The 24,830-nt window shown below is 47.1% G+C and overlaps 1 protein-coding gene across 23 annotated transcripts in view; it reads right to left on the reverse strand.

Annotated features, from left to right (window-relative positions):
• Positions 1-24,830, reverse strand: part of LOC110495681 (guanine nucleotide exchange factor DBS) — a 74,179-nt gene that overhangs the window by 25,339 nt on the left and 24,010 nt on the right. For 17 of the 23 annotated variants that reach the window (XM_090207899.1, XM_036952034.2, XM_090207901.1 and 14 more), the window contains 3 exons: positions 10,540-10,623; positions 7,522-7,636; positions 1,221-1,311 (listed from right to left, as the gene is read on the reverse strand). In XM_090207899.1, coding sequence (XP_090064025.1) covers positions 1,221-1,311; positions 7,522-7,636; positions 10,540-10,615 — 282 coding nt within the window. In that variant the 5' untranslated portion in view covers positions 10,616-10,623. Of the gene's footprint in view, positions 1-1,220; positions 1,312-1,747; positions 2,000-7,521; positions 7,637-10,539; positions 10,624-24,830 lie in introns of those variants that run through there. The other 6 variants (XM_090207912.1, XM_090207911.1, XM_090207909.1 and 3 more) reach the window with 4 other exon arrangements.

Below are 24,830 nucleotides of genomic sequence, written 5' to 3' on the forward strand. Positions count from 1 at the left end.
TAGTCAAATTAGCCTATCCCCCTCCCTAGTCAAATCAGCCTATCCCCCTCCCTAGTCAAATCAGCCTATCCCCTCCCTAGTCAAATCAGCCTATCCCCTCCCTAGTCAAATCAGCCTATCCCCTCCCTAGTCAAATCAGCCTATCCCCTCCCTAGTCAAATCAGCCTATCCCCTCCCTAGTCAAATCAGCCTATCCCCTCCCTAGTCAAATCAGCCTATCCCCTCCCTAGTCAAATCAGCCTATCCCCTCCCTAGTCAAATCAGCCTATCCCCTCCCTAGTCAAATCAGCCTATCCCCTCCCTAGTCAAATCAGCCTATCCCCTCCCTAGTCAAATCAGCCTATCCCCTCCCTAGTCAAATCAGCCTATCCCCTCCCTAGTCAAATCAGCCTATCCCCTCCCTAGTCAAATCAGCCTATCCCCTCCCTAGTCAAATCAGCCTATCCCCTTCCTAGTCAAATCAGCCTAGCCCCCTCCCTAGTCAAATCAGCCTATCCCCCTCCCTAGTCAAATCAGCCTATCCCCCTCCCTAGTCAAATCAGCCTATCCCCCTCCCTAGTCAAATCAGCCTATCCCCCTCCCTAGTCAAATCAGCCTATCCTCCTCCCTAGTCAAATCAGCCTATCCTCCTCCCTAGTCAAATCAGCCTATCCTCCTCCCTAGTCAAATCAGCCTATCCTCCTCCCTAGTCAAATCAGCCTATCCTCCTCCCTAGTCAAATCAGCCTATCCTCCTCCCTAGTCAAATCAGCCTATCCTCTCCCTACTCAATCACTCTATCCTCTCCCTACTCAATCACTCTATCCCCTCCAGCTACAGCCACAGCTGTTGAGCTGTCACAGCCTTTACCACATGCAGTGAGAGAGAGGACAGAGACAGACAGAGAGAGAGAGGAGACGGACGGACAGGAGACAGACAGAGACAGTCCCCTCCTGCAGGTTGAAGTGAGTGTGATGTTGTATAATCTGAAAGGAGGAGATGCTACAGTCCCCTCCTGCAGAACTAGGCTAGTAGTTACAGTTTCGCCAGACAGCAAGACACCTCAAGGAGAAGGCTGCACTGTGCCACTACTCTGATATACAAAGGTTTCCTGTCGCTCAGCACATCTCGAACACCTGTTAAGGTGTATGTCCTAACAGATTACACACACACCCTCAGCATGCAGTGATAACGAGGCGTGCATACTCACAAACATACACACACACACGGTGGGCTACTCACTGCAATGCGTAGCAGGGTCCCCTTGACGGCGGTCCATCTGTCCTGGCGGCGGTCGATGACCAGGATGAAGCCCACTCCAGACGCTGTCACACTGCAGGAGAGCGAGACACGGTCACCACAGCAACATGGATGTGTGTGTATGTTACCACGGTTACATGGGTGTGTGTGTGTGTATGTGTGTATCCTCCTAATGACAGGACCCTTGACTGCGCCAAGATCACAGGCTATCCACAGGCAGTGGCATTAGAACGGGCCGCTCAATCCCTGTGTGTGTGTGTGTGTGTGTGTGTGTGTGTATAGATTGTGTACAAAAATACCAGGAGAGTGTCGCTGGCAGCACACGTTTACATCTCAGTCAATTAGCAGATGCTCTTAACAAGAGAGACAACCACACACACAAATGTGAAAGAGTCAATGCTGCTGAGGTGATCCATGTACATCAACACAGCCAGGAGAAAATCCATCATCCATCCATCACACTGCTGTGCGCGCACACACACACAGACACACGGTAGAAAACACACTACCAAAATGTTGCCTCTTCCTCAGGTTAATCCCATTGATGTCACACGACAGGATACGTCTGTTATTCCCAAATGTTATTCCCAAAACCTCCTCAATAGAATGTCATCTCCTTCTCCCATTCCTTTTCTCTGTTATTCCGGTTTTCCCTCTCTGCAGATCCCGTTTGTTATGCACCAGTGTTCTGTTTACAGCTCTGATAGTACTGGAGCCAACCACCAAGCCCCCCCCCGAGAACAACGCTCCTCTACCTACCCGCTTCTCTACACCAGCCAATCAACTCAGCCCTGCATCTCCTGCTGCTCCCCCGTAGCTTATCACAGAGCAGCATATTGGTGATGGACAGCAGTGGCGGGAGTGTGTTTGAATGGCTCATAAGCAGAGGGGGGCGGGACATCTGATGGAGAATGAGATGGGATCCATCCCCCTTTATCTGGTAGGTGAGGGAACTGCAAAATTGTCATTAATTCAATTGCCGCCATGACAGTGGTGCGCACACACACACACACACCTTTCTTTTGGCTTTAGCTATAGAGCTTCCCCGCCCCTCCCCCTCATCTCATTGGCTCTCTCTCTCTCTCTCCCCCCTCCTTTCCTCTCTCTCCCCCCTCCTTTCCTCTCTCTCTCTCTCTCTCTCTCTCTCTCCCCCCCTCTCTGCTCAGCAGCATGTGTTGGCAGTGAGGAGAGCAGAGGTAAAGGACAAGGAGGAAGCCATAGAGATAAGGAGAGAGAGATTTATAGAAATAAAGGTAGAGAGATGAACAAAGAGAGAGAGAGAGGGAGAGGACAAAGAGAAAAAGGAGAGGAGAAAGTGAGAGAAAGAGGAGAGAGCATGCATCTTGAAAAACAGACGGTGATATGATTTTATCCAGTGGTACCAATCAGGACCGTCCATAGTGCTGAACTGGCAGCATGATGGATATTTCTCTATAGGACACCGTGTTAAATACAACACTCTGATTCAGAGATAAACTCATAGTAATTAAACACCCAGGACACCCCGTCTACACCCCCACAATACCCCCTCTTTCTCTTTTATATCTCCTCTTCCAGCTCCCTCTTTCTACCCCCTTACAGTCACTCACGCTTTTGGTCTGGCGAGCGTGCTAGAGAGAGAGAGAGAGAGAGAAAGCAAGAGTGAGAGAGAAAGGGAGAGGCACAGAGAAAGAGAAGGAAAGCGAGGGAAGCACAATAGAGAAAGAAAGCACCCCCTCTCTCTCCTCTCAATTCAATTCAAGGGGCTTTATTGGCATGGGAAACATATGTTAAACATTACACTCACAGTGTAATGTCATATTATGTCTATATACAGTGTTGTAACGATGTGCAAATAGTTAAAGTACAAAAGAGAAAATAAATAAACAAATATAGGTTGTATTTACAATGGTGTTTGTTCTTCACTGGTTGACCTTTTCTTGTGGCAACAGCTCACAAATCTTGCTGCTGTGATGGTCTGTGGTATTTCACCCAATAGACATGGGAGTTTATCAAAATCAGGTTTGTTTTCAAATTCTTTGTGGATCTGTGTAATCTGAGGGAAATATGTGTCTCTAATATGGTCATACATTGGACAGGAGGTTAGGAAGTGCAGCTCAGTTTCCACCTCATTTTGTGGGCAGTGTGCACATAGCCTGTCTTCTCTTGAGAGCCAGGTCTACCTACGGCGGCCTTTCTCAATAGCAAGGCTATACTCACTGAGTCTGTACATAGTCAAAGCTTTCCTTACGTTTGTGTCAGTCACAGTGGTATGTGTATGTCAGTCACAGTGCCACTGTGTATTCTCTGTTTAGGGCCAAATAGCATTCTAGTTCTCTCATTTTTTTTGTTAATTCTTTCCAATGTGCTAAGTAATAATCTTTCTGTTTTCTCATGATTTGGTTGAGTCTAATTGTGTTGCTGTCCTGGGGCTCTGTGGGGTGTGTTTGTGAACAAAGCCCCAGGACCAGCTTGTTTAGGGGACTCTTCTCCAGGTTCATCTGTCTGTAGTTGATGGCTTTGTTATGGAAGGTTTGGGAATCACTTCCTTTTAGGTGGTTGTTGAATTTAACTGCTCTTTTCTGGATTTTGATAATTAGCGGGTATCGGCCTAATTCTGCTCTGCATGCATTATTTGGTGTTGTTGTAATGGATCTCTTCATCGTCTAACGACGAGTATGAAATATCGGACCAATGCGCAGCGTGTTAAGTGTCCATGTTCATTTATTAACTGAACACACAAAACAAAATAATGAAGTGAATGGAAGAAACGAAACAGTTCTGTAAGGTGACATACACTAGACAGAAAACAACCACCCACAAACAAGAGTGGGAAAACAGGCTACCTAAGTATGGTTCTCAATCAGAGACAACGATTGACAGCTGCCTCTGATTGGGAACCATACCAGGCCAAACACATAGAAATACCAAACATAGAACAAAAACATTGAATGCCCACCACAACTCACACCCTGACCAACCTAAAATAGAAACATACAAAAGGAACTAAGGTCAGGACGTGACAGTTGTACGTTGTACACGGAGGATATTTTTGCAGAATTCTGCATGCAGAGTCTCAATTTGGTGTTTGTCCCATTTAGTGAATTCTTGGTTGGTGAGCAGATCCCATACCTCACAACCATAAAGGGCAATTTGTTCTAACTGATTCAAGTATTTTTTAGACAGATCCTAATTGGTATGTCGAATTTTATGTTCCTTTTGATGGCATAGAATGCCCTTCTTGCCTTGTCTCTCAGATCGTTCACAGCTTTGTGGAAGTTACCTGTGGCGCTGATGTTTAGGCCAAGGTTTGTATAGTTTTTTGTGTGCTCTAGGGCAACGGTGTCTAGATGGAATGTTGTATTTGTGGTCCTGGCGACGGGACCTTTTTTGGAACACCATTATTTTGGTCTTACTGAGATTTACTGTCAGGGCCCAGGTCTGGCTGAATCTGTGCAGAAGATCTAGGTGCTGCTGTAGGCCCTCCTTGGTTGGGGACAGAAGCACCAGATCATCAGCAAACAGTAGACATTTGACTTCATATTCTAGTAGGGTGAGGCCGGGTGCTGCAGACTGTTCTAGTGCCCTCGCCAATTCGTTGATATATATGTTGAAGAGGGTGGGCATTAAGCTGCATCCCTGTCTCACCCCACGGCCCTGTGGGAAGAAATGTGTGTGTTTTTTTGCCTATTTTAACCGCACACTTGTTGTTTGTGTACATGGATTTACAATGTTGTATGTTTTTTCCCAAACACCACTTTCCATCAATTTGTATAGCAGACCCTCATGCCAAAGTGAGTTGAAGGCTTTTTTGAAATCAACAAAGCATGAGAAGACTTTGCCTTTGTTATGGTTTGTTTGTTTGTCAATTAGGGTGTGCAGGGTGAATACGTGGTCTGTCGTAAGATAATTTGGTAAAAATCCAATTTGACATTTGCTCAGTACATTGTTTTCACTGAGGAAATGTACAAGTCCGCTGTTAATGATAATGCAGAGGATATTCCCAAGGTTGCTGTTGATGCATATCCCACGGTAGTTATTGGGGTCAAATTTGTCTCCACTTTTGTGGATTGGGGTGATCAGTCCTTGGTTCCAAATATTGGGGAAGATGCCAGACCTGAGGATGATGTTAAAAGAGTTTTAGTATAGCTAATTGGAATTTGTTGTCTGTATATTTGATCATTTCATTGAGGGTTGGAGAGTTTTTATTTTGTCCTGTAGTTCCTTCAAGGTAATTGGAGAATCCATCTCTCTCTCACATCAGAGGTACATGGGGCTGGAGGGCGGCAGTATCCACAGGAGAGTTGTCTGCTTTATGAACACCCGCTGGTCTTAGTAACATGTGAGCTCATGATCACACATATCATCACCCATTCACACACCCCAACTGAATATATACATCTCAGGTAGAACCTCATTCATGCATTTGATACAGATGGGTTCCCCCCGGCTGTAACGAATGGATAGTATATGATACTATATTACTTAGAAATATATATGTTCTTTCTTGTTTTGTCAATTCAAATTTGTCCGGAATTACATCTTTACAGAACTCCTTTCTATGACAAACTGCTTCCATATAGTAGCTGAGCCCTGGAGTCTTAACTGACAGACCCCGTTAGATACACAGGGAGTCTCTCATTAACACCGCCACTTCCTGTCCTCCACACCAGTCATGCTCCGTCTCTCCAAGCCCCCCCCCCCCCCTCCGGCCAACTCCCACAGGAGTCAGGGGTTAAAGGTTTCACCATTAGCTAATGGGGAGGGGAGGATATGGTCCATTTTATTACTTTTTTTTTGTTATTCAACATTTGATAATAGCAGGAATTCCTATTGAGATGGAGAATATTGTGGGATATCTGGACAAAAAGGCAGTTCCTGTATAGAAACAGGACTAGCATAGGACATACGCCCCGTGTACCGGGACATACGTCCCGTGTACCGGGACATACGCCCCGTGTACCGGGACATACGCCACGTGTACCGGGACATACGCCTCGTGTACCGGGACATACGCCTCGTGTACCGGGACATACGCCTCGTGTACCGGGACATACGCCTCGTGTACCGGGACATACACCTCATGTGCCAGGACATACACCTCATGTGCCAGGACATACACCTCATGTGCCAGGACATACACCTCATGTGCCAGGACATACACCTCATGTGCCAGGACATACACCTCATGTACCAGGACATACACCTCATGTGCCAGGACATACACCTCATGTACCAGGACATACACCTCATGTGCCAGGACATACACCTCATGTACCAGGACATACATATCATGTACCCGTACACACACACCACATGTGCCAGGACATACACCTCGTGTACCGGGACATACGCCTTGTGTACCGGGACATACACCTCGTGTACCAGGACATACACCTCATGTGCCAGGACATACACCTCATGTGCCAGGACATACACCTCATGTGCCAGGACATACACCTCATGTACCAGGACATACACCTCATGTGCCAGGACATACACCTCATGTACCAGGACATACACCTCATGTGCCAGGACATACATATCATGTACCCGTACACACACACCACATGTGCCAGGACATACACCTTGTGTGCCAGGACATACACCTCATGTGCCAGGACATACACCTCATGTGCCAGGACATACACCTCATGTACCAGGACATACACCTCATGTACCAGGACATACATATCATGTACCCGTACACACACACCACATGTGCCAGGATATACACCTCGTGTGCCAGGACATACACCTCGTGTACCAGGACATACACCTCGTGTACCAGGACATACACCGCGTGTACCAGGACATACACCGCGTGTACCAGGACATACACCGCGTGTACCAGGACATACACCCCGTGTACCAGGACATACACCCCGTGTACCAGGACATACACCCCGTGTACCAGGACATACACCCCGTGTACCAGGACATACACCCCGTGTACCAGGACATACACCCCGTGTACCAGGACATACACCCCGTGTACCAGGACATACACCACGTGTACCAGGACATACACCACGTGTACCAGGACATACACCACATGTACCAGTTGCAGCAACGTTGAGGTGTAATAGAGATGCCAACTATAATGGTTAAGATACAGTCCTGCATAAGACAAGTTCACTTTGTTGTAGGGAGATTCATTGTTCTGTTCAGACAAAGGAACTGTGAAAATAGTTCTACACTGACATCTGCTGGTTGGCATTGTTACCACACCACTTCCTCAACTATACAAAGTAATTAATGACAAGTTCAAGCATCAGAGTGTGCAATGCATTGTGTGTGTCACCTGGGCACACTGGTCAGGTAGGTCAGCACGTTGTGGAACTCTTCCTCCTGGAGCTCGCCAAAAGCAGGGAATTCTGGGAACACGATGATGGGACTGCCGTTCTCAGCTCGGCCCCCTGGGAAAGAAATTGGGGACGTTTGATTGGTTAATTGATTACATTTCTTCAACAAGGAAATAATTTTGCCCTCAACTAGAAAGCACGTACAACCCCCCATATCCCCCTTTCAGACCCGCACAGAATAGACTAGAAATATGGGGGGTTGTACAAGCTTTAGAATCCTTTAATTTAATGTTTTTTAAAACGTTCATGTACACCATATTCATAATGTCCATTACTCTTCTGATAGATATAGCTAACCTACCCCAGTGGAATGAACACACAGAGCAGCGGTTCCAGCCTCTCCTTGGGGACCCTCAGCTGTTCCATGTATTTTAACTATCCCACAGTTAGCAAACCGGATTCAACTTGTCAGCTAATCATCAAGCCCTTTGTGAAACGTCTGGGGGTCCCCGAGGAGAGGTTTTGAGGACCATTGACCCGGAGAAATCATGTGACGGTCTGAGTGAGGGAGGGGGAGATTAGAGGATGAGATATAGGATCTGTCTTCTCTCACAAAGCCTGGTGTTACTGCGGCTCTGCAGGCTGCAATAATAGTCTTTTCTATTTTTATTCTTCCTTTTTAACTCTGCGTTGTCGGGAAAGGACTCGCGAGTAAGCGTTTCACGGCAAAGCCTACACCCGTTGTATTCGGCGCCTGTGACAAATCAAATTTGACTTGATTTAGTGCTAGAGGAGGGTACAGGGAATGAGAAATTAACAGGTGTGAGTAGAGCCAAACAGACAGGCGGTCTGTTTGAATCTCTGCACCAGCCGTGCCACTAGAGCAGAACCAGACCACTGTGCCCTGATCCATCTGGTATCAGCCGTGTAACTAGAGCAGAACCAGAGCACTGTGCCCTGATCCATCTGGTACCAGATGACTAGAGCAGAACCAGAGCACTGTGCCCTGATCCATCTGGTACCAGCCGTGTCACTAGAGCAGAACCAGAGCACTGTGCCCTGATCCATCTGGTACCAGCCGTGTCACTAGAGCAGAACCAGAGCACTGTGCCCTGATCCATCTGGTTCCAGCCGTGCCACTAGAGCAGAACCAGAGCACTGTGCCCTGATCCATCTGGTACCAGCCGTGTCACTAGAGCAGAACCAGAGCACTGTGCCCTGATCCATCTGGTACCAGCCGTGTCACTAGAGCAGAACCAGAGCACTGTGCCCTGATCCATCTGGTTCCAGCCGTGCCACTAGAGCAGAACCAGAGCACTGTGCCCTGATCCATCTGGTGCCAGCTGTGCCACTAGAGCAGAACCAGAGCACTGTGCCCTGATCCATCTGGTACCAGACGACTAGAGCAGAACCAAAGCACTGTGCCCTGATCCATCTGGTACCAGACCACTAGAGCAGAAGCAGAGCATTGTGCCCTGATCCATCTGGCCCCATGTGTGTATGTGTGTCTGGCAGACACCTGCCTGAGTAGGCGACTAGAGGAGGACCAGAGGTTAATGATTACAACACAAAACAAGGCCTGGAGACACAGACAACCTCCAGGGGAGAGGACATACAGAGAGAACCGGGAAGGAACAGGAACACAGCAGGAGTCTTGAATGACACAGCTAAAACAGTATCGCGCTGCGTCACACTCTCACCCGCTGGGCTTGGATTCATTCTAGCGGCGTACCAAGGCTGTAGCGTAGAAGTATGAATTACAACTAGACCAAGGATCATCTTCATCAGACTTAGCTGTGTGCTCATATGACTCCTCATCAGAGGGTGGGCAGCTGTCATGAACACACACACACACACACACACACACACACACACACACACACACACAGGCATCACCCCTGGCAACCACGGAGTTATTAAACACACTGACAGAGAGATGTGAAGACAAACAGACTCTACACAGACTGTATGCAACCTAAGAACAGGTTCCCGGGCAAGACATGTAACAGCAACCATAAAACAGTTAGGAACTGAACCTCGTGAAATTCAGTTAGGAACCGAACCTCGTGAAATACAGTTAGGAACCGAACCTCGTGAAATTCAGTTAGGAACCGAACCTCGTGAAATTCAGTTAGGAACCGAACCTCGTGAAATTCAGTTAGGAACCGAACCTCGTGAAATTCAGTTAGGAACCGAACCTCGTGAAATTCAGTTAGGAACCGAACCTCGTGAAATTCAGTTAGGAACTGAACCTCGTGAAATTCATTTAGAGACACACACACGCACACTCTCGCTCTCAACGGGTGGAGTGTTAAATTCAGTCACACACTCAGCAGCCAATCACAGCAGCACATAGTGCCACACATACTTGGCACTTCTAACTGTTGCCGGGCCAGGTTGCCAAGTGGATCGCAGTGTCGATTAATTATTCACGGGCCGTCTCCGTGCCGTTATTATCCGTGGTAACCCGATGTAGGGCCCTATCTGGGTTGGCATCGCCGTAGTAACGGAACAAACTGAGTTGGCCCAACTCTTTGGAAATATGGGTCTGGTGTGGAACGGTTTTCCTCAGTTTACCCCCAAAGGTCGGGTCGTTGCAAAAGTCTTAGTTTAGTTAAGTCATACAACAGAAATCAGTTTGAACAACACTGCTGTACTCTATCTGTCAGCCAGAGTGCTATTCCTGTACTTTTATAAATAGGAAAATGCTGACGGATTATGTTTTGATGTTTAGGCCAGCTACTTCACTCAGCTACTTCACTCAGCTACTTCACTCAGCTACTTCACTCAGCTACTTCTCTCATACAGTGTGATATGATTGCTGCTTCATCAGTGGCTGTGTCAGCTTTGGGGATGGTTCACTGTTATTAGCTTCTGCCATATTGCTTAAGCTTTTTCCATCTGTGAAGGGAGATCTTCAAGGGCCTTGGCATAGCGTTGGGATTGGCTCACTCAGATGTTTGGGATTGAACCACTATGAGAGGTAACTATGAAGGAGGGAAAAGAAAAAGACTGACCTGAGAGGAAAGCAAACCGTTTCCTGAGGTCAGGATCGATGTCTGCAGCAAACAGACGATCACTCTCCTGCTGCATGATGTCATCTGGAAGATAAGAGACAAAAAAACATAAACTACAGTTACAGTAACATACAGTATTTACAACAATAGATGACAGCTACAGTAACACAGTATTTACAACAATAGATGACAGTTACATACAGTATTTACAACAATAGATGACAGTTACAGTAACACAGTATTTACAACAATAGATGACAGTAACATACAGTATTTACAACAAGAGATGACAGATACAGTAACACAGTATTTACAACAATAGATGACAGATACAGTAACACAGTATTTACAACAATAGATGACAGTTACATACAGTATTTACAACAATAGATGACAGTTACAGTAACACAGTATTTACAACAATAGATGACAGTTACATACAGTATTTACAACAAGAGATGACAGATACAGTAACACAGTATTTACAACAATAGATGACAGTTACATACAGTATTTACAACAATAGATGACAGCTACAGTAACACAGTATTTACAACAATAGATGACAGTAACATACAGTATTTACAACAAGAGATGACAGATACAGTAACACAGTATTTACAACAATAGATGACAGATACAGTAACACAGTATTTACAACAATAGATGACAGATACAGTAACACAGTATTTACAACAATAGATGACAGTTACATACAGTATTTACAACAATAGATGACAGCTACAGTAACACAGTATTTACAACAATAGATGACAGTAACATACAGTATTTACAACAAGAGATGACAGATACAGAAACACAGTATTTACAACAATAGATGACAGTTACAGTAACATACAGTATTTACAACAAGAGATGACAGATACAGTAACACAGTACACTGACCCACTTCTCAAGGAGAAGTCCCCCCAAATCCCCCCTTTTCTCCAACTTTCAGTCCCAGTGAGGAAGAGAGAGGGGAGGAGCAGAGACCCACTGACCCACTTCTCAAGGAGAAGTCCAAAACAGATTATTATAATCCACTGTGCATGGAGAGGGGAGGAAATACTAATCCCTCCTCTCAGCCTCTCCCCTCTTTCCTCCCCCCAGCCTCTCTCCTCCTCCCCTCAGCCTCTCCCCTCTTTCCTCCCCCAGCCTCTCTCCTCCTCTCAGCCTCTCTCCTCTCCTCTCCCCTCCTCGGCCTTTCTCCTCTCCCCTTCTCCCCTCAGCCTCTCCCCTCTCTCCTCCTCCCCTCTCTCAGCCTCTCCCCTCTCTCAGCCTCTCCCCTCTCTCAGCCTCTCCCCTCTCTCAGCCTCTATTATCTCTCCTCCTCCCCTCTCTCAGCCTCTACCCTCTCTCCTCCTCCCCTCTCTCGCTTCCTCACTGAGACTGGGACTGAAAGTTGGAGAAAAGGGGGGATTTGGGGGGACTTCTCCTTGAGAAGTGGGTCAGTGGTTCCTCTGCTCCTCTCTCTATCATGTCATTCCAGGTGTCTGTGTGACTAATACTATGCTCTATTAATGTAAATAATGTATGTTACTGTCATCTATTGTTGTAAATACTGTATGTTACTGTATCTGTCATCTATTGTTGTAAATACTGTATGTTACTGTATCTGTCATCTATTGTTGTAAATACTGTATGTTACTGTATCTGTCATCTATTGTTGTAAATACTGTATGTCACTGTATCTGTCATCTATTGTTGTAAATACTGTATGTTACTGTATCTGTCATCTATTGTTGTAAATACTGTATCTGTCATCTATTGTTGTAAATACTGTATGTGCCTGTGTGTGAGTGAGTGAGTGAGTGAGTGAGTGAAAGAGAGAGAGAGAGAAAGGCTAGTGGAAAGAGGGTTGTTTGGGGGGTATGGTAGTGGTCCTGTGAATTGACAATGCTGTGTGTGTGTGTGTGTGTGTGTGTGTGTGTGTGTGTGTGTGTGTGTGTGTGTGTGTGAGATGTGGTGTGTTCGCTGGCAGTAGGGGAGTGTACTGGTGAGAGGTGAGGGTGGTTGCAGGGGGTAGTGTATGGTGAGAGGTGAGGGTGGTTGCAGGGGGTAGTGTACGGTGAGAGGTGAGGGTGGTTGCAGGGGGTAGTGTACGGTAAGAGGTGAGGGTGGTTGCAGTTGGTATTGTACGGTGAGAGGTGAGGGTGGTTGCAGGGGGTATTGTACGGTGAGAGGTGAGGGTGGTTGCAGGGGGTAGTGTACGGTAAGAGGTGAGGGTGGTTGCAGGGGGTATTGTACGGTGAGAGGTGAGGGTGGTTGCAGGGGGTATTGTACGGTGAGAGGTGAGGGTGGTTGCAGGGGGTAGTGTACGGTAAGAGGTGAGGGTGGTTGCAGGGGGTATTGTACGGTGAGAGGTGAGGGTGGTTGCAGGGGGTATTGTACGGTGAGAGGTGAGGGTGGTTGCAGGGGGTAGTGTACGGTAAGAGGTGAGGGTGGTTGCAGGGGGTAGTGTATGGTGAGAGGTGAGGGTGGTTGCAGGGGGTATTGTACGGTGAGAGGTGAGGGTGGTTGCAGGGGGTAGTGTACGGTAAGAGGTGAGGGTGGTTGCAGGGGGTATTGTACGGTGAGAGGTGAGGGTGGTTGCAGGGGGTAGTGTACGGTAAGAGGTGAGGGTGGTTGCAGTTGGTATTGTACGGTGAGAGGTGAGGGTGGTTGCAGGGGGTATTGTACGGTGAGAGGTGAGGGTGGTTGCAGGGGGTAGTGTACGGTGAGAGGTGAGGGTGGTTGCAGGGGGTAGTGTACGGTGAGAGGTGAGGGTGGTTGCAGGGGGTAGTGTACGGTGAGAGGTGAGGGTGGTTGCAGGGGGTAGTGTACGGTGAGAGGTGAGGGTGGTTGCAGGGGGTAGTGTACGGTGAGAGGTGAGGGTGGTTGCAGGGGGTATTGTACGGTGAGAGGTGAGGGTGGTTGCAGGGGGTAGTGTACGGTGAGAGGTGAGGGTGGTTGCAGGGGGTAGTGTACGGTGAGAGGTGAGGGTGGTTGCAGGGGGTAGTGTACGGTGAGAGGTGAGGGTGGTTGCAGGGGGTAGTGTACGGTGAGAGGTGAGGGTGGTTTCAGGGGGTAGTGTATGGTGAGAGGTGAGGGTGGTTGCAGGGGGTAGTGTACGGTGAGAGGTGAGGGTGGTTTCAGGGGGTATTGTACGGTGAGAGGTGAGGGTGGTTGCAGGGGGTAGTGTATGGTGAGAGGTGAGGGTGGTAGCAGTTGGTATTGTACGGTGAGAGGTGAGGGTGGTTGCAGTTGGTATTGTACGGTGAGAGGTGAGGGTGGTTGCAGGGGGTAGTGTATGGTGAGAGGTGAGGGTGGTAGCAGTTGGTAGTGTACGGTGAGAGGTGAGGGTGGTTGCAGGGGGTAGTGTACGGTGAGAGGTGAGGGTGGTTGCAGTTGGTATTGTACGGTGAGAGGTGAGGGTGGTTGCAGGGGGTAGTGTACGGTGAGAGGTGAGGGTGGTTGCAGTTGGTATTGTACGGTGAGAGGTGAGGGTGGTAGCAGGGGGTAGTGTACGGTGAGAGGTGAGGGTGGTTGCAGGGGGTAGTGTACGGTGAGAGGTGAGGGTGGTTGCAGTTGGTATTGTACGGTGAGAGGTGAGGGTGGTAGCAGGGGGTAGTGTACGGTAAGAGGTGAGGGTGGTTTCAGGGGGTAGTGTACGGTGAGAGGTGAGGGTGGTAGCAGTTGGTATTGTACGGTGAGAGGTGAGGGTGGTTGCAGGGGGTATTGTACGGTGAGAGGTGAGGGTGGTTGCAGGGGGTAGTGTACGGTGAGAGGTGAGGGTGGTTTCAGGGGGTATTGTACGGTGAGAGGTGAGGGTGGTTGCAGGGGGTATTGTACGGTGAGAGGTGAGGGTGGTTGCAGGGGGTAGTGTATGGTGAGAGGTGAGGGTGGTTGCAGGGGGTAGTGTATGGTGAGAGGTGAGGGTGGTTGCAGGGGGTAGTGTACGGTAAGAGGTGAGGGTGGTTGCAGTTGGTATTGTACGGTGAGAGGTGAGGGTGGTTGCAGGGGGTAGTGTATGGTGCTGTGGCATCATGTGTGCTGAGGGATGGGATCAGAGTACTAAACAAACACATAGTTCAGCGTGTTTCTCCAGTTTTAGTATGATCTGTAACAGTCACTGAAGACATTGGCCAACATCTTCTGACATCACTGGTATTTTCAGGGTCTTTATTTTGCTTTTTAAAATGATTTTATTATTTATTTTTGTTATTTTACCCCTTTTTTCTCCCCAATTTCGTGGTATCCAATTGGTAGTTACAGTCTTGTCTCATCGCTGCAACTCCCGTACGGACTCGGGAGAGGCGAAGGTCGAGAGCCAATGCGTCCTCCGAAACACGACCCAACCAACCCGCACTGCTTCTTGACACAATGCATATCCAACCCAGAAGCCAGCCGTTCACCTGGCGACCTGGTCAGCGTGCACTGCGCCCGGCCCGCCACAGGAATCACTAGTGCACGATGAGACAAGGATACCCCTGCCGGCCAAACCCTCCCTAACCCGGACGATGCTGGGCCATTTGTGCGCCGCCCCATCGGCCTCGCAGTCGTGGCCGGCTGCGACAGAGCCTGGGCTCTGATGCAGTGCATTAGACCACTGTGCCACCCGGGAAAACCTTTTTTTGCTTTCTTGAGTAAGGCAGCTCCAAAATGCATGTGTTTCAGCCTAGCTCAGTGCTTTCTGTGGTGATGGGGCAGCCAGCGTAGGAGGTTGGTTGTTGGTAGCTGCGCCGTGATTGGCTCAGTGTTCTGTCACTCATGGGAACACTGCGTCACCACAAAATCTACAGGTAGAGCTCGAAAATTCAAGCCCCTGGGGTGCTGCCATAGAGTTACATTAGAAGTGCCCATCCAAGAAGGCTCAAGGTCAATAGCCACAGATAAAATGACGTCAAATCCACTTATATCTACCGTAGTTTTGATTGGACTGATCATAGCAACATCATACTTTCAAAATCTTAGCTAGCAGTCATCATCATGAATCAATGAAGTTTATTTATAAAGCCCTTTTCACATCAGCCGATGTCACAAAGTGCTGTACAGAAACCCAGCCTAAAACCCCAAACAGCAAGCAATGCAGATGTAGAAGCACGGTGGCTAGGAAAAACTCCCCAGAAAGGCTGGATCCTAGGAAGATACCTAGAGAAGAACTAGGCTCTGAGGGGTGGCCAGTCCTCTTCTGGCTGTGCTGGGTGGAGATTATAAGAGAACATGGCCAAGATGTTCAAACGTTCATAGATGACCAGAATCAAGTCGACAATCTACTGGCAAATCCTTTTCAATCCTTATCATATGAAGAGAAATTAAAGATAAAACGTATCGGTGCTCATCGGTCATGAAAATTACACAAGTTGGAAATCGCAAATTCAACCATGAGTGGTTTGGAAGGAATCAGTGGCTAACTGAAAGTGTTACAAAGCAATCACTAGCCTGCTATTCAGACGAGTGGGCATGTGGTCCAAGTCTGGGTTTAAGGGTCTCTTTTCCAAGCTTAAAAGGATAAACATTCAACACTACGGTTGAATTCATTGGCCATGCTGTCAATCCAACATGACTTGTGCCGCGTTCAAAACAACTGGAGACTCGTAACTGGAAACTGGGAACTCTGAACAAGCTCCGACTGGGAAAATACGGTCATACAACTCGGAATTCCAAGTCGGGAACTCGGGCCTCTTTCTTGAGCTCCGACCTGAAGATCACTGATGTCATGATTTTTCTGAGTTCCCAGTTGTCTTGAAAGCACCATAAATCCAGAGAATGCCAGACTTTGAGGACAAAGTTTAATGACAAAATTCACCCACGAAGGACCGCGGCGCCACCTTCCTGTTGAAGTGAGCACAGCACAACAAGGTGAGTCCAAAAATGTATTGTATGCTGCTGCATCAATGATGTAATATGCCAGGGTGTCCTGGCCATAGAGAGGCTTTTATTCTCTATTTTAGTTAGGCCAGGGTGTGACTAGGGTGGGCATTCTAGTTTCTTTATTTCTATTTCTTTGTTTTTGGCCGAGTGTGGTTCCCAATCAGAGGCAGCTAGCTGTCTATCGTTGTCTCTGATTGGGAATCATACTTAGGCAGCCTTTTTCCAACCTGGTTTTTGTGGGTAGTTGTTTTCTGTATAGTGTATTTGCCTTACAGAACTGTTCGTCTTTCACTTTGTAATTTTGTTTGAGTGTTTTGATAAATAAAAATCATGAACACTTACCACACTTTGGTCCGATCCTCATTGCGACAAGAGCCGTAACATATATACACTGTAGCTAAGAAAGTAATGCAAAGGGTATGTTATGTCGCAAGCTGTTAGTAGCCCATGGTCCTCACTTTAATAATTAGTTCCTTTTCCCCTCATAATTCCGCCTACTGTTCTGACTTGGTGGCCTATAGCCCGTTTTAGATTAATGTAATCATGAATATTGTAAGAGCTTTTATTGTCTGCTTATATGTCTCCTTTATTTATCCTACGGTTCTGACTTGGTGTACCGGGAGAATACTGTAAGAACGGCCCATGTTCTGAATTCTGTCGCTGTACCTTTCAAAAGTGCTGAACAAATAGTTATATTGACTATGTCTGTCCTAGCTCGCGCATTAATGTCTTAATAGAAATGGCCTCTTATCCGCTCGTCGTCCCATTTGTACATCTCAATTGTCAACAGAAACCACATTTGTTTAAGCAAGTCAGCCATATCAGCTAAGTGTTTTTAAAGGGCAGTAAATGAGGCTGAATGAACTGTTTTGCTGCCAGACAAGGCTTCGCTGATAGCCAGGTGTATTGGTGGTAAGGATTCACTACTTGGTGCTGAAAAGAAAGCTCTTTTGTTGGGACAGCTTTATGTAGGCCCTAACAGTTTGTGTGCACCGTTTGTCACCGTTTTATAATGCAATTAATGTATTGTTTAGCGTTGTGTAGTGTGGCTTTGCTGGCATGCATATGTTTTTTTCTTGAGTTTGCCCCTCCAAGATTTACATGCTAAAATTGCGACTGCCAAGGTGAGCTTAAAAAAATACTTTATTTCTCTCTATTCTTAACTCATTTTAATAAAAACTATTTGCAGTGATGATAAATTGCTTCTAACTAATGCTTATGTACCTGTTTAGGTTTGATACCATGCTCTGCCAAATCAACCATCAGTATAAACCAGAAAACCCTGTGGTCACCTTTCAGGAGGGACTGACTTCAGGTCTCAGGGGAGGTGACGTCAACCTGTCAGGCTTAGCTAGCTCCAACCAGCTGGAGCCGGGAAGACTAGCATCCACACAGTGAGTGGGTCCATAGGGATCAAGGTTGAGAAACACTAATGCAGTCTATTCTAGAACCATAGACATGCATGTTGGCAGTCACTGTCAGTATTCAGTCTGATGTTGGTGTAATGCATCAGGACAGGTGGACAGGCAGCCCTGGGTGGAAGGTAACAGCTCAGTCTTACTACATCCCTGGGTGGTAGGTAACAGCTCAGTCTTACTACAGCCCTGGATGGTAGGTAACAGCTCAGTCTTACTACAGCCCTGGGTGGTAGGTAACAGCTCAGTCTTACTACAGCCCTGGGTGGTAGGTAACAGCTCAGTCTTACTACAGCCCTGGGTGGTAGGTAACAGCTCAGTCTTACTACAGCCCTGGGTGGTAGGTAACAGCCCAGTCTAACAGCCCTGGGTGGAAGGTAACAGCTCAGTCTTACTACAGCCCTGGGTGGAAGGTAACAGCTCAGTCTTACTACAGCCCTGGGTGGAAGGTAACAGCTCAGTCTAACAGCCCTGGGTGGTAGGTAACATCTCAGTCTTACTACAGCCCTGGGTGGTAGGTAACAGCTCAGTCTTACTACAGCCCTGGGTGGAAGGTAACAGCTCAGTCTTACAGCCCTGGGTGGAAGGTAACAGCTCAGTCTTAAAGCCCTGGGTGGTAGGTAACAGCTCAGTCTTACTACAGCCCTGGGTGGAAGGTAACAGCTCAGTCTTACAGCCCTGGGTGGAAGGTAACAGCTCAGTCTTAAAGCCCTGGGTGGTAGGTAACAGCTCAGTCTTACTACAGCCCTGGGTGGTAGGTAACAGCTCAGTCTAACAGCCCTGGGTGGAAGGTAACAGCTCAGTCTTACTACAGCCCTGGGTGGTAGGTAACAGCTCAGTCTTACTACAGCCCTGGGTGGTAGGTAACAGCTCAGTCTTACTACAGCCCTGGGTGGTAGGTAACAGCTCAGTCTTACAGGAGTCTTACAGCAAGCTGCCACTACAGTCTTCCCTCAGACTCTTACCCTATAAACCCAGACACTCACACACACAACCTAGAGAGAAGCTGCCACAGAGCGAAGGGTGTGTGTGAGTATATATTTCTAATTCTCTAATAAATCTAACTTAAATGTATACAAACATGTCTTCTAAAAATAGACCTTGCAGTACTTCTCGCTCTGTGTTTTCCCCTCTTTCTTCCTGGTATTAGAGGTAAGGAACGTCTCTAACCCATTCAGTTCCATTGAGAACTAAGGGCCCTACCCTCCTCACCGGGTGCATTGTATATGATGTGTAGAGACGTGTTCAGTCTCGTCACTGTGGTCTGTGAGCGCTCCAACTGAGACCCGGAGAAAAGCCACCAAAACAGGCCTGTGTCAAACAGGGAACTCTTAAGCAGCACAACCCCCCCCCCCCCACTCATTCACAATCAGGTCAGGGGACTAATCAGTGAAGGTCAAGGGTTACAATGTGAGGATAGAGCTGACATGAAAACAGACAGAATCATTTATACTCTATGCAAAACATTTCTATTAAGGTTTTATATCTTGTTATATTCCTTCCTGTCTGGTAACTATTGTATAACCTCACAGATTACAGCTCAGATCTGGATGGATGACAGCTCACAGAGAAGAGGGAGAGAAAAGGGGAAAAAGGAGGAGGGAGAGAAAAGGGGAAAAGGGGGGAGGGAGATTGAAAGGAGGCCAGGGTTCTATTACTAATGCCTACATTGTTAATGAGGAGACCTGGCTCTAGTTGAGCTGTGGGGACTGGGAAGACAACTACACAGCTCTTTCCAAAGGAGATTCTACAGAGGCCTCTCTCTCCACGTTCCTTCTATGCATTTTATCGAATGCCATCAAAGCTACAAAAAAAAAGATCCGACCAACAGCTTTTGTTGAATAGTTTACAATGCATTTTCACTCCAGTCATGACATTCCTTTCACATGATCGTGTGACCCCACTGACACAAAGGTTCACACATGCACCAACATGGGAGTTACCATGCCCCTGTGCTACACAGAGTGCTACTCCCTCTCCTGTCCCATGAATCTCTCTTTGTTCGGTCATCATGTTCCCACAAGCAGCCGGCAGTAAAACACACGTTAGCAGCCTGCAAAGACCTCCTTGCCTTTACACGTCTGGTCTGAAGGACAAAGTCACTATCACAGGTGGTACAGTCCTTGATGTCGCCCCTTGAAAAATACAGTATAATCACCCAGTCTGACATTAACCCCTAGACCCTAACCCCTCCCCTTTATTTAACCCCTACAGCTAACCCCTCGGTTCGCTGGTCCATGCAGTAACTTCATGTGTTGTTGTGGTATGTGGTGTATGGGCAGGGTGGGCAGGGCAGTCTTGGTATGTGGACTGAAAGGCAACAGATTGTATTGGGGATGTGGAAGTATGTGTGTGTGTGTGTGTGTGTGTGTGTGTGTGTGTCGTGGAGCACCATGCTGTGTGGAGTGCCATGCTGTGTGGAGTGCCATGCTGTGTTCGGTATGAGCTGGTGATAGAGCCAACTGTTGGTGGTGGTGTGGCAAGAAGAAGGGCAGCTGTGTGTGTGAGTGAGAGGACAAGTAAGGGATGAACAGCCGTTCCACAGCTGTGTGTGTGTAATATTGTGTGTGTGTGTATCATTGTGTATGTGGGGGGAACCCAGTTCTATTATGGTATTACAGTCTGGGTTACCAGGTCCCCATCTGCCATGGGGATAACAACACACACGACAGTAACAACTGGGTCAAACGGCCACCGTTGCCCTGTTGCCATGCGTGCTCACTGTGTGTGTGGGTGCCCTCTGCCCAGCCCATAAATCTCTGGATTAAATCTGTAATATTTCTACATGATGAGCTGCAATATGTGGCTACTGTTCAATCTTTGTCAAATTATTTTTTTCTCTCCATGGAGCGTCAGGTGCCAACATGGTGGCTAGTCTGCTGCACTGTAAGCTACACTATATACACACAGCAGTATGTGGACACCCCTTCAAATGACTGGATTCAGGCTATTTCAGCCACACCCATTGCTGACTGGTGTATACAATTTGGCACACAGCCATGCACTTTTCATAGACAAACATTGGCAGTAATATGGCCTTACTGAAGAACTCAGTGACTTTCAACCATGGCACCTTCATAGGATGCCACCTTTCCAACAAGTCAGTTAGTCACATTTCTGCCCTGCCAGAGCTGCCCCAGTCAACTGTAAGTGCTGTTATTGTGAAGTGGAAGGCCACACAAGTTCACAGAACGGGACCGCAGAGTGCTGAAGTGTGTAATAATCGTCTGTCCACGGTTGCATCACTCACTACAGAGTTCCAAACTGTCTCTGGAAGCAACGTCAACACAAGTACGGTTCGTCTGGAGCTTCATGAAATGGGTTTCCATGGCCGAGCAGCCGCACACAAGCCTAAGATCCCAACACGCAATGCAAAGCATTGGTTGGAGTGGTGTAAAGCTCGCCGCCATTGGACTCTGGAGCAGTGGAAATGCATTCTCTGAAGTGACGAATCACGCTTCACCAACTGGCAGTCCGACGGACTAATCTGGGTTTGGCAGATGCCAGGAGAATGCTGCCTGACCCAATGCATAGTGCCAACTGTAAAGTTTTGTGGAGGAATAATGGTCTGGGGCTGTTTTTAACTGTTTGGGCTTGGCCCCTTAGCTCTAGGGAAGGGAAATGTTAATGTGACAGCTTACAATGACATTCTAGACGATTCTGTGGTTCCAACTTTGTGGCAAAAGTTTGGGGAAGGCCCTTTCCTGTTTCAGCATGACAATGCCCTCGTGCACAAAATGAGGTCCATACAGAAATGGTTTGTTGAGATCGATGTGGAAGAACTTGACAGGCCTGCACAGAGCCCTGACCTCAACCCCATCGAATACCTTTGGAATTAATTGGAACACCTACTGTCAGCCAGGCCTAATCGCCCAACATCACTGCCCGACCTCACTAATGCTTGTCCCCACATCAATGTTTCAACATCTAGTGGAAAGCCTTCCCAGAAGAGTGGAGGCTGTTATAGCAGCAAAGGGGGAGACCAACTCCATATTAATGCACATGATTTTGGAATGAGATGTTTGACGAGCAGGCGTCTGTCCACACACTTTTGGTCATTAGTGTAAACCTGTGTCTGTGTGCTAGCCCTGAGAGACTGGAGGAAATGTGGCACAATGTCTTTCCGCTTGGCCAGCGGACCAGTCTGTGTGTTGACAAGCATATCTCTGTTATTGAATGGAAGTAAGAGACAGACAACACACCACTGTTCATCACCCTCTCCACTGTCCCACGCTACTACCACACACACACACACACACACACACACACACACACACACACCAGATATTCCAAGGAAACAGAACATCTCTTTTAGGACACCTCTAGTCAAACTTTCCCTTGGTTTGACAAAAGGAGAGACATTCCAAAGAAGAGATTCCAAGGATGTGTTTTTACTCGTACTGTAAAACCTCTTGGTACTTAATACTTCAGGAGATGGAAGTGGGTTCACCGTATTGATCGATGTCAACTCAGGTGTTTAATAAAAAGCATGAGCTGGTGCACACCCAGAGAAAATGATGTAGAGGTGCTGACTAACGGTGAATAACTGGAAGCTATAGAAACAAAAGGGAGTCGCACATTCCATATACAGTGCGGCAAAAAAGTATTTAGTCAGCCGCCAATTGTGCAAGTTCTCCCACTTAAAAAGATGAGAGGCCTGTAATTTTCATCATAGGTACACTTCAACTATGACAGACAAAATGAGAAGAAAAAAAAAATCCAGAAATTCACATTGTAGAATTTTTAATGAATTTATTTGCAAATTATGGTGGAAAATAAGTATTTGGTCAATAACAAAAGTTTATCTCAATACTTTGTTATATACCCTTTGTTGGCAATGACAGAGGTCAAACGTTTTCTGTAAGTCTTCACAAGGTTTTCACACACTGTTTCTGGTATTTTGGCCCATTCCTCCATGCAGATCTCCTCTAGAGCAGTGATGTTTTGGGGCTGTTGCTGGGCAACACGGACTTTCAACTCACTCCAAAGATTTTCTATGGGGTTGAGATCTGGAGACTGGCTAGGCCACTTCAGGACCTTGAAATGCTTCTTACGAAGCCACTCCTACGTTGCCCGGGCGGTGTGTTTGGGATCATTGTCATGCTGAAAGACCCAGCCACGTTTCATCTTCAATGCCCTTGCTGATGGAAGGAGGTTTTCACTCAAAATCTTACGATACATGGCCCCATTCATTCTTTCCTTTACACGGATCAGTCGTCCTGGTCCCTTTGCAGAAAAACAGCCCCAAAGCATGATGTTTCCACCCCCATGCTTCACAGTAGGTATGGTGTTCTTTGGATGCAACTCAGCATTCTTTGTCCTCCAAACACGACGAGATGAGTTTTTACCAAAAAGTTATATTTTGGTTTAATCTGACCATATGACATTCTCCAAATCTTCTTCTGGATCATCCAAATGCTCTCTAGCAAACTTCAGACGGGCCTGGACATGTACTGGCTTAAGCAGGGGGACACGTCTGGCACTGCAGGATTTGAGTCCCTGGCGGCGTAGTGTGTTACTGATGGTAGGCTTTGTTACTTTGGTCCCAGCTCTCTGCAGGTCATTCACTAGGTCCCCCTGTGTGGTTCTGGGATTTTTGCTCACCGTTCTTGTGATCATTTTGACCCCACGGGGTGACATCTTGCGTGGAGCCCCAGATCGAGGGAGATTATCAGTGGTCTTGTAGATCTTCCATTTCCTAATAATTGCTCCCACAGTTGATTTCTTCAAACCAAGCTGCTTACCTATTGCAGATTTAGTCTTCCCAGCCTGGTGCAGGTCTACAATTTTGTTTCTGGTGTCCTTTGACAGCTCTTTGGTCTTGGCCATAGTGGAGTTTGGAGTGTGACTGTTTGAGGTTGTGGACAGGTGTCTTTTATACCGATAACAAGTTCAAACAGGTGCCATTAATACAGGTAACAAGTGGAGGACAGAGGAGCCTCTTAAAGAAGAAGTTACGGGTCTGTGAGAGCCAGACATCTTGCTTGTTTGTAGGTGACCAAATACTTATTTTCCACCATAATTTGCAAATAAATTCATAAAAAATATTTTTTTCTAATTTTGTCTGTCATAGTTGAAGTGTACCTATGATGAAAATTACAGGCCTCTCTCATCTTTTTAAGTGGGAGAACTTGCACAATTGGTGGCTGACTAAATACTTCTTTGCCCCACTGTACATATAACCTTCCAGTCATTTATTGGGTAAAAATAACACCAACGTTTCGGCATCACTGTGTCTTCTTGAGGGTGGAAGAAGCCCTGAAGAAGGCAGTTACTGTGAGGTTTTATATATATATATATATATTGAGTGTACGACTCTCTTTGTTTTTATTACTCACGTGTTCAACACAACATGTTAACTCATGACAAGGCAGAATATACTGAGAAAAAAAACTCCCAGAAAGGATTTGAAATACTTTTGGAATCAATTCAAACCAAATAAAAATACAACAACAAAACAAACTGCTACAGTTTTCTCAAATGAATGGACAGTCAATGAAATGAAAGTGTTGGCATGACAACGTGGCACAGATTCCTGCTGGTGCTGCCCATGTTATGACCAAGCCATCCAGATTGGTAGAGAGCGAAGACTCTTCCGTAGTGAGGGTTGACTCTTCCGTAGTGAGGGTTGACTCTTCCGTAGTGAGGGTTGACTCTTCCGTAGTGAGGGTTGACTCTTCCGTAGTGAGGGGTGACTCTTCCGTAGTGAGGGTTGACTCTTCCGTAGTGAGGGTTGACTCTTCCGTAGTGAGGGTTGACTCTTCCGTAGTGAGGGTTGACTCTTCCGTAGTGAGGGTTGACTCTTCCGTAGTGAGGGGTGACTCTTCCGTAGTGAGGGTTGACTCTTCCGTAGTGAGGGTTGACTCTTCCGTAGTGAGGGGTGACTCTTCCGTAGTGAGGGGTGACTCTTCCGTAGTGAGGGGTGACTCTTCCGTAGTGAGGGGTGACTCTTCCGTAGTGAGGGGTGACTCTTCCGTAGTGAGGGGTGACTCTTCCGTAGTGAGGGGTGACTCTTCCGTAGTG

This window comes from Oncorhynchus mykiss, chromosome 18 (genome assembly GCF_057628025.1).
Source record: "Oncorhynchus mykiss isolate SJ-2025 chromosome 18, ASM5762802v1, whole genome shotgun sequence".
Taxonomy (NCBI): Eukaryota; Metazoa; Chordata; class Actinopteri; order Salmoniformes; family Salmonidae; genus Oncorhynchus; species Oncorhynchus mykiss.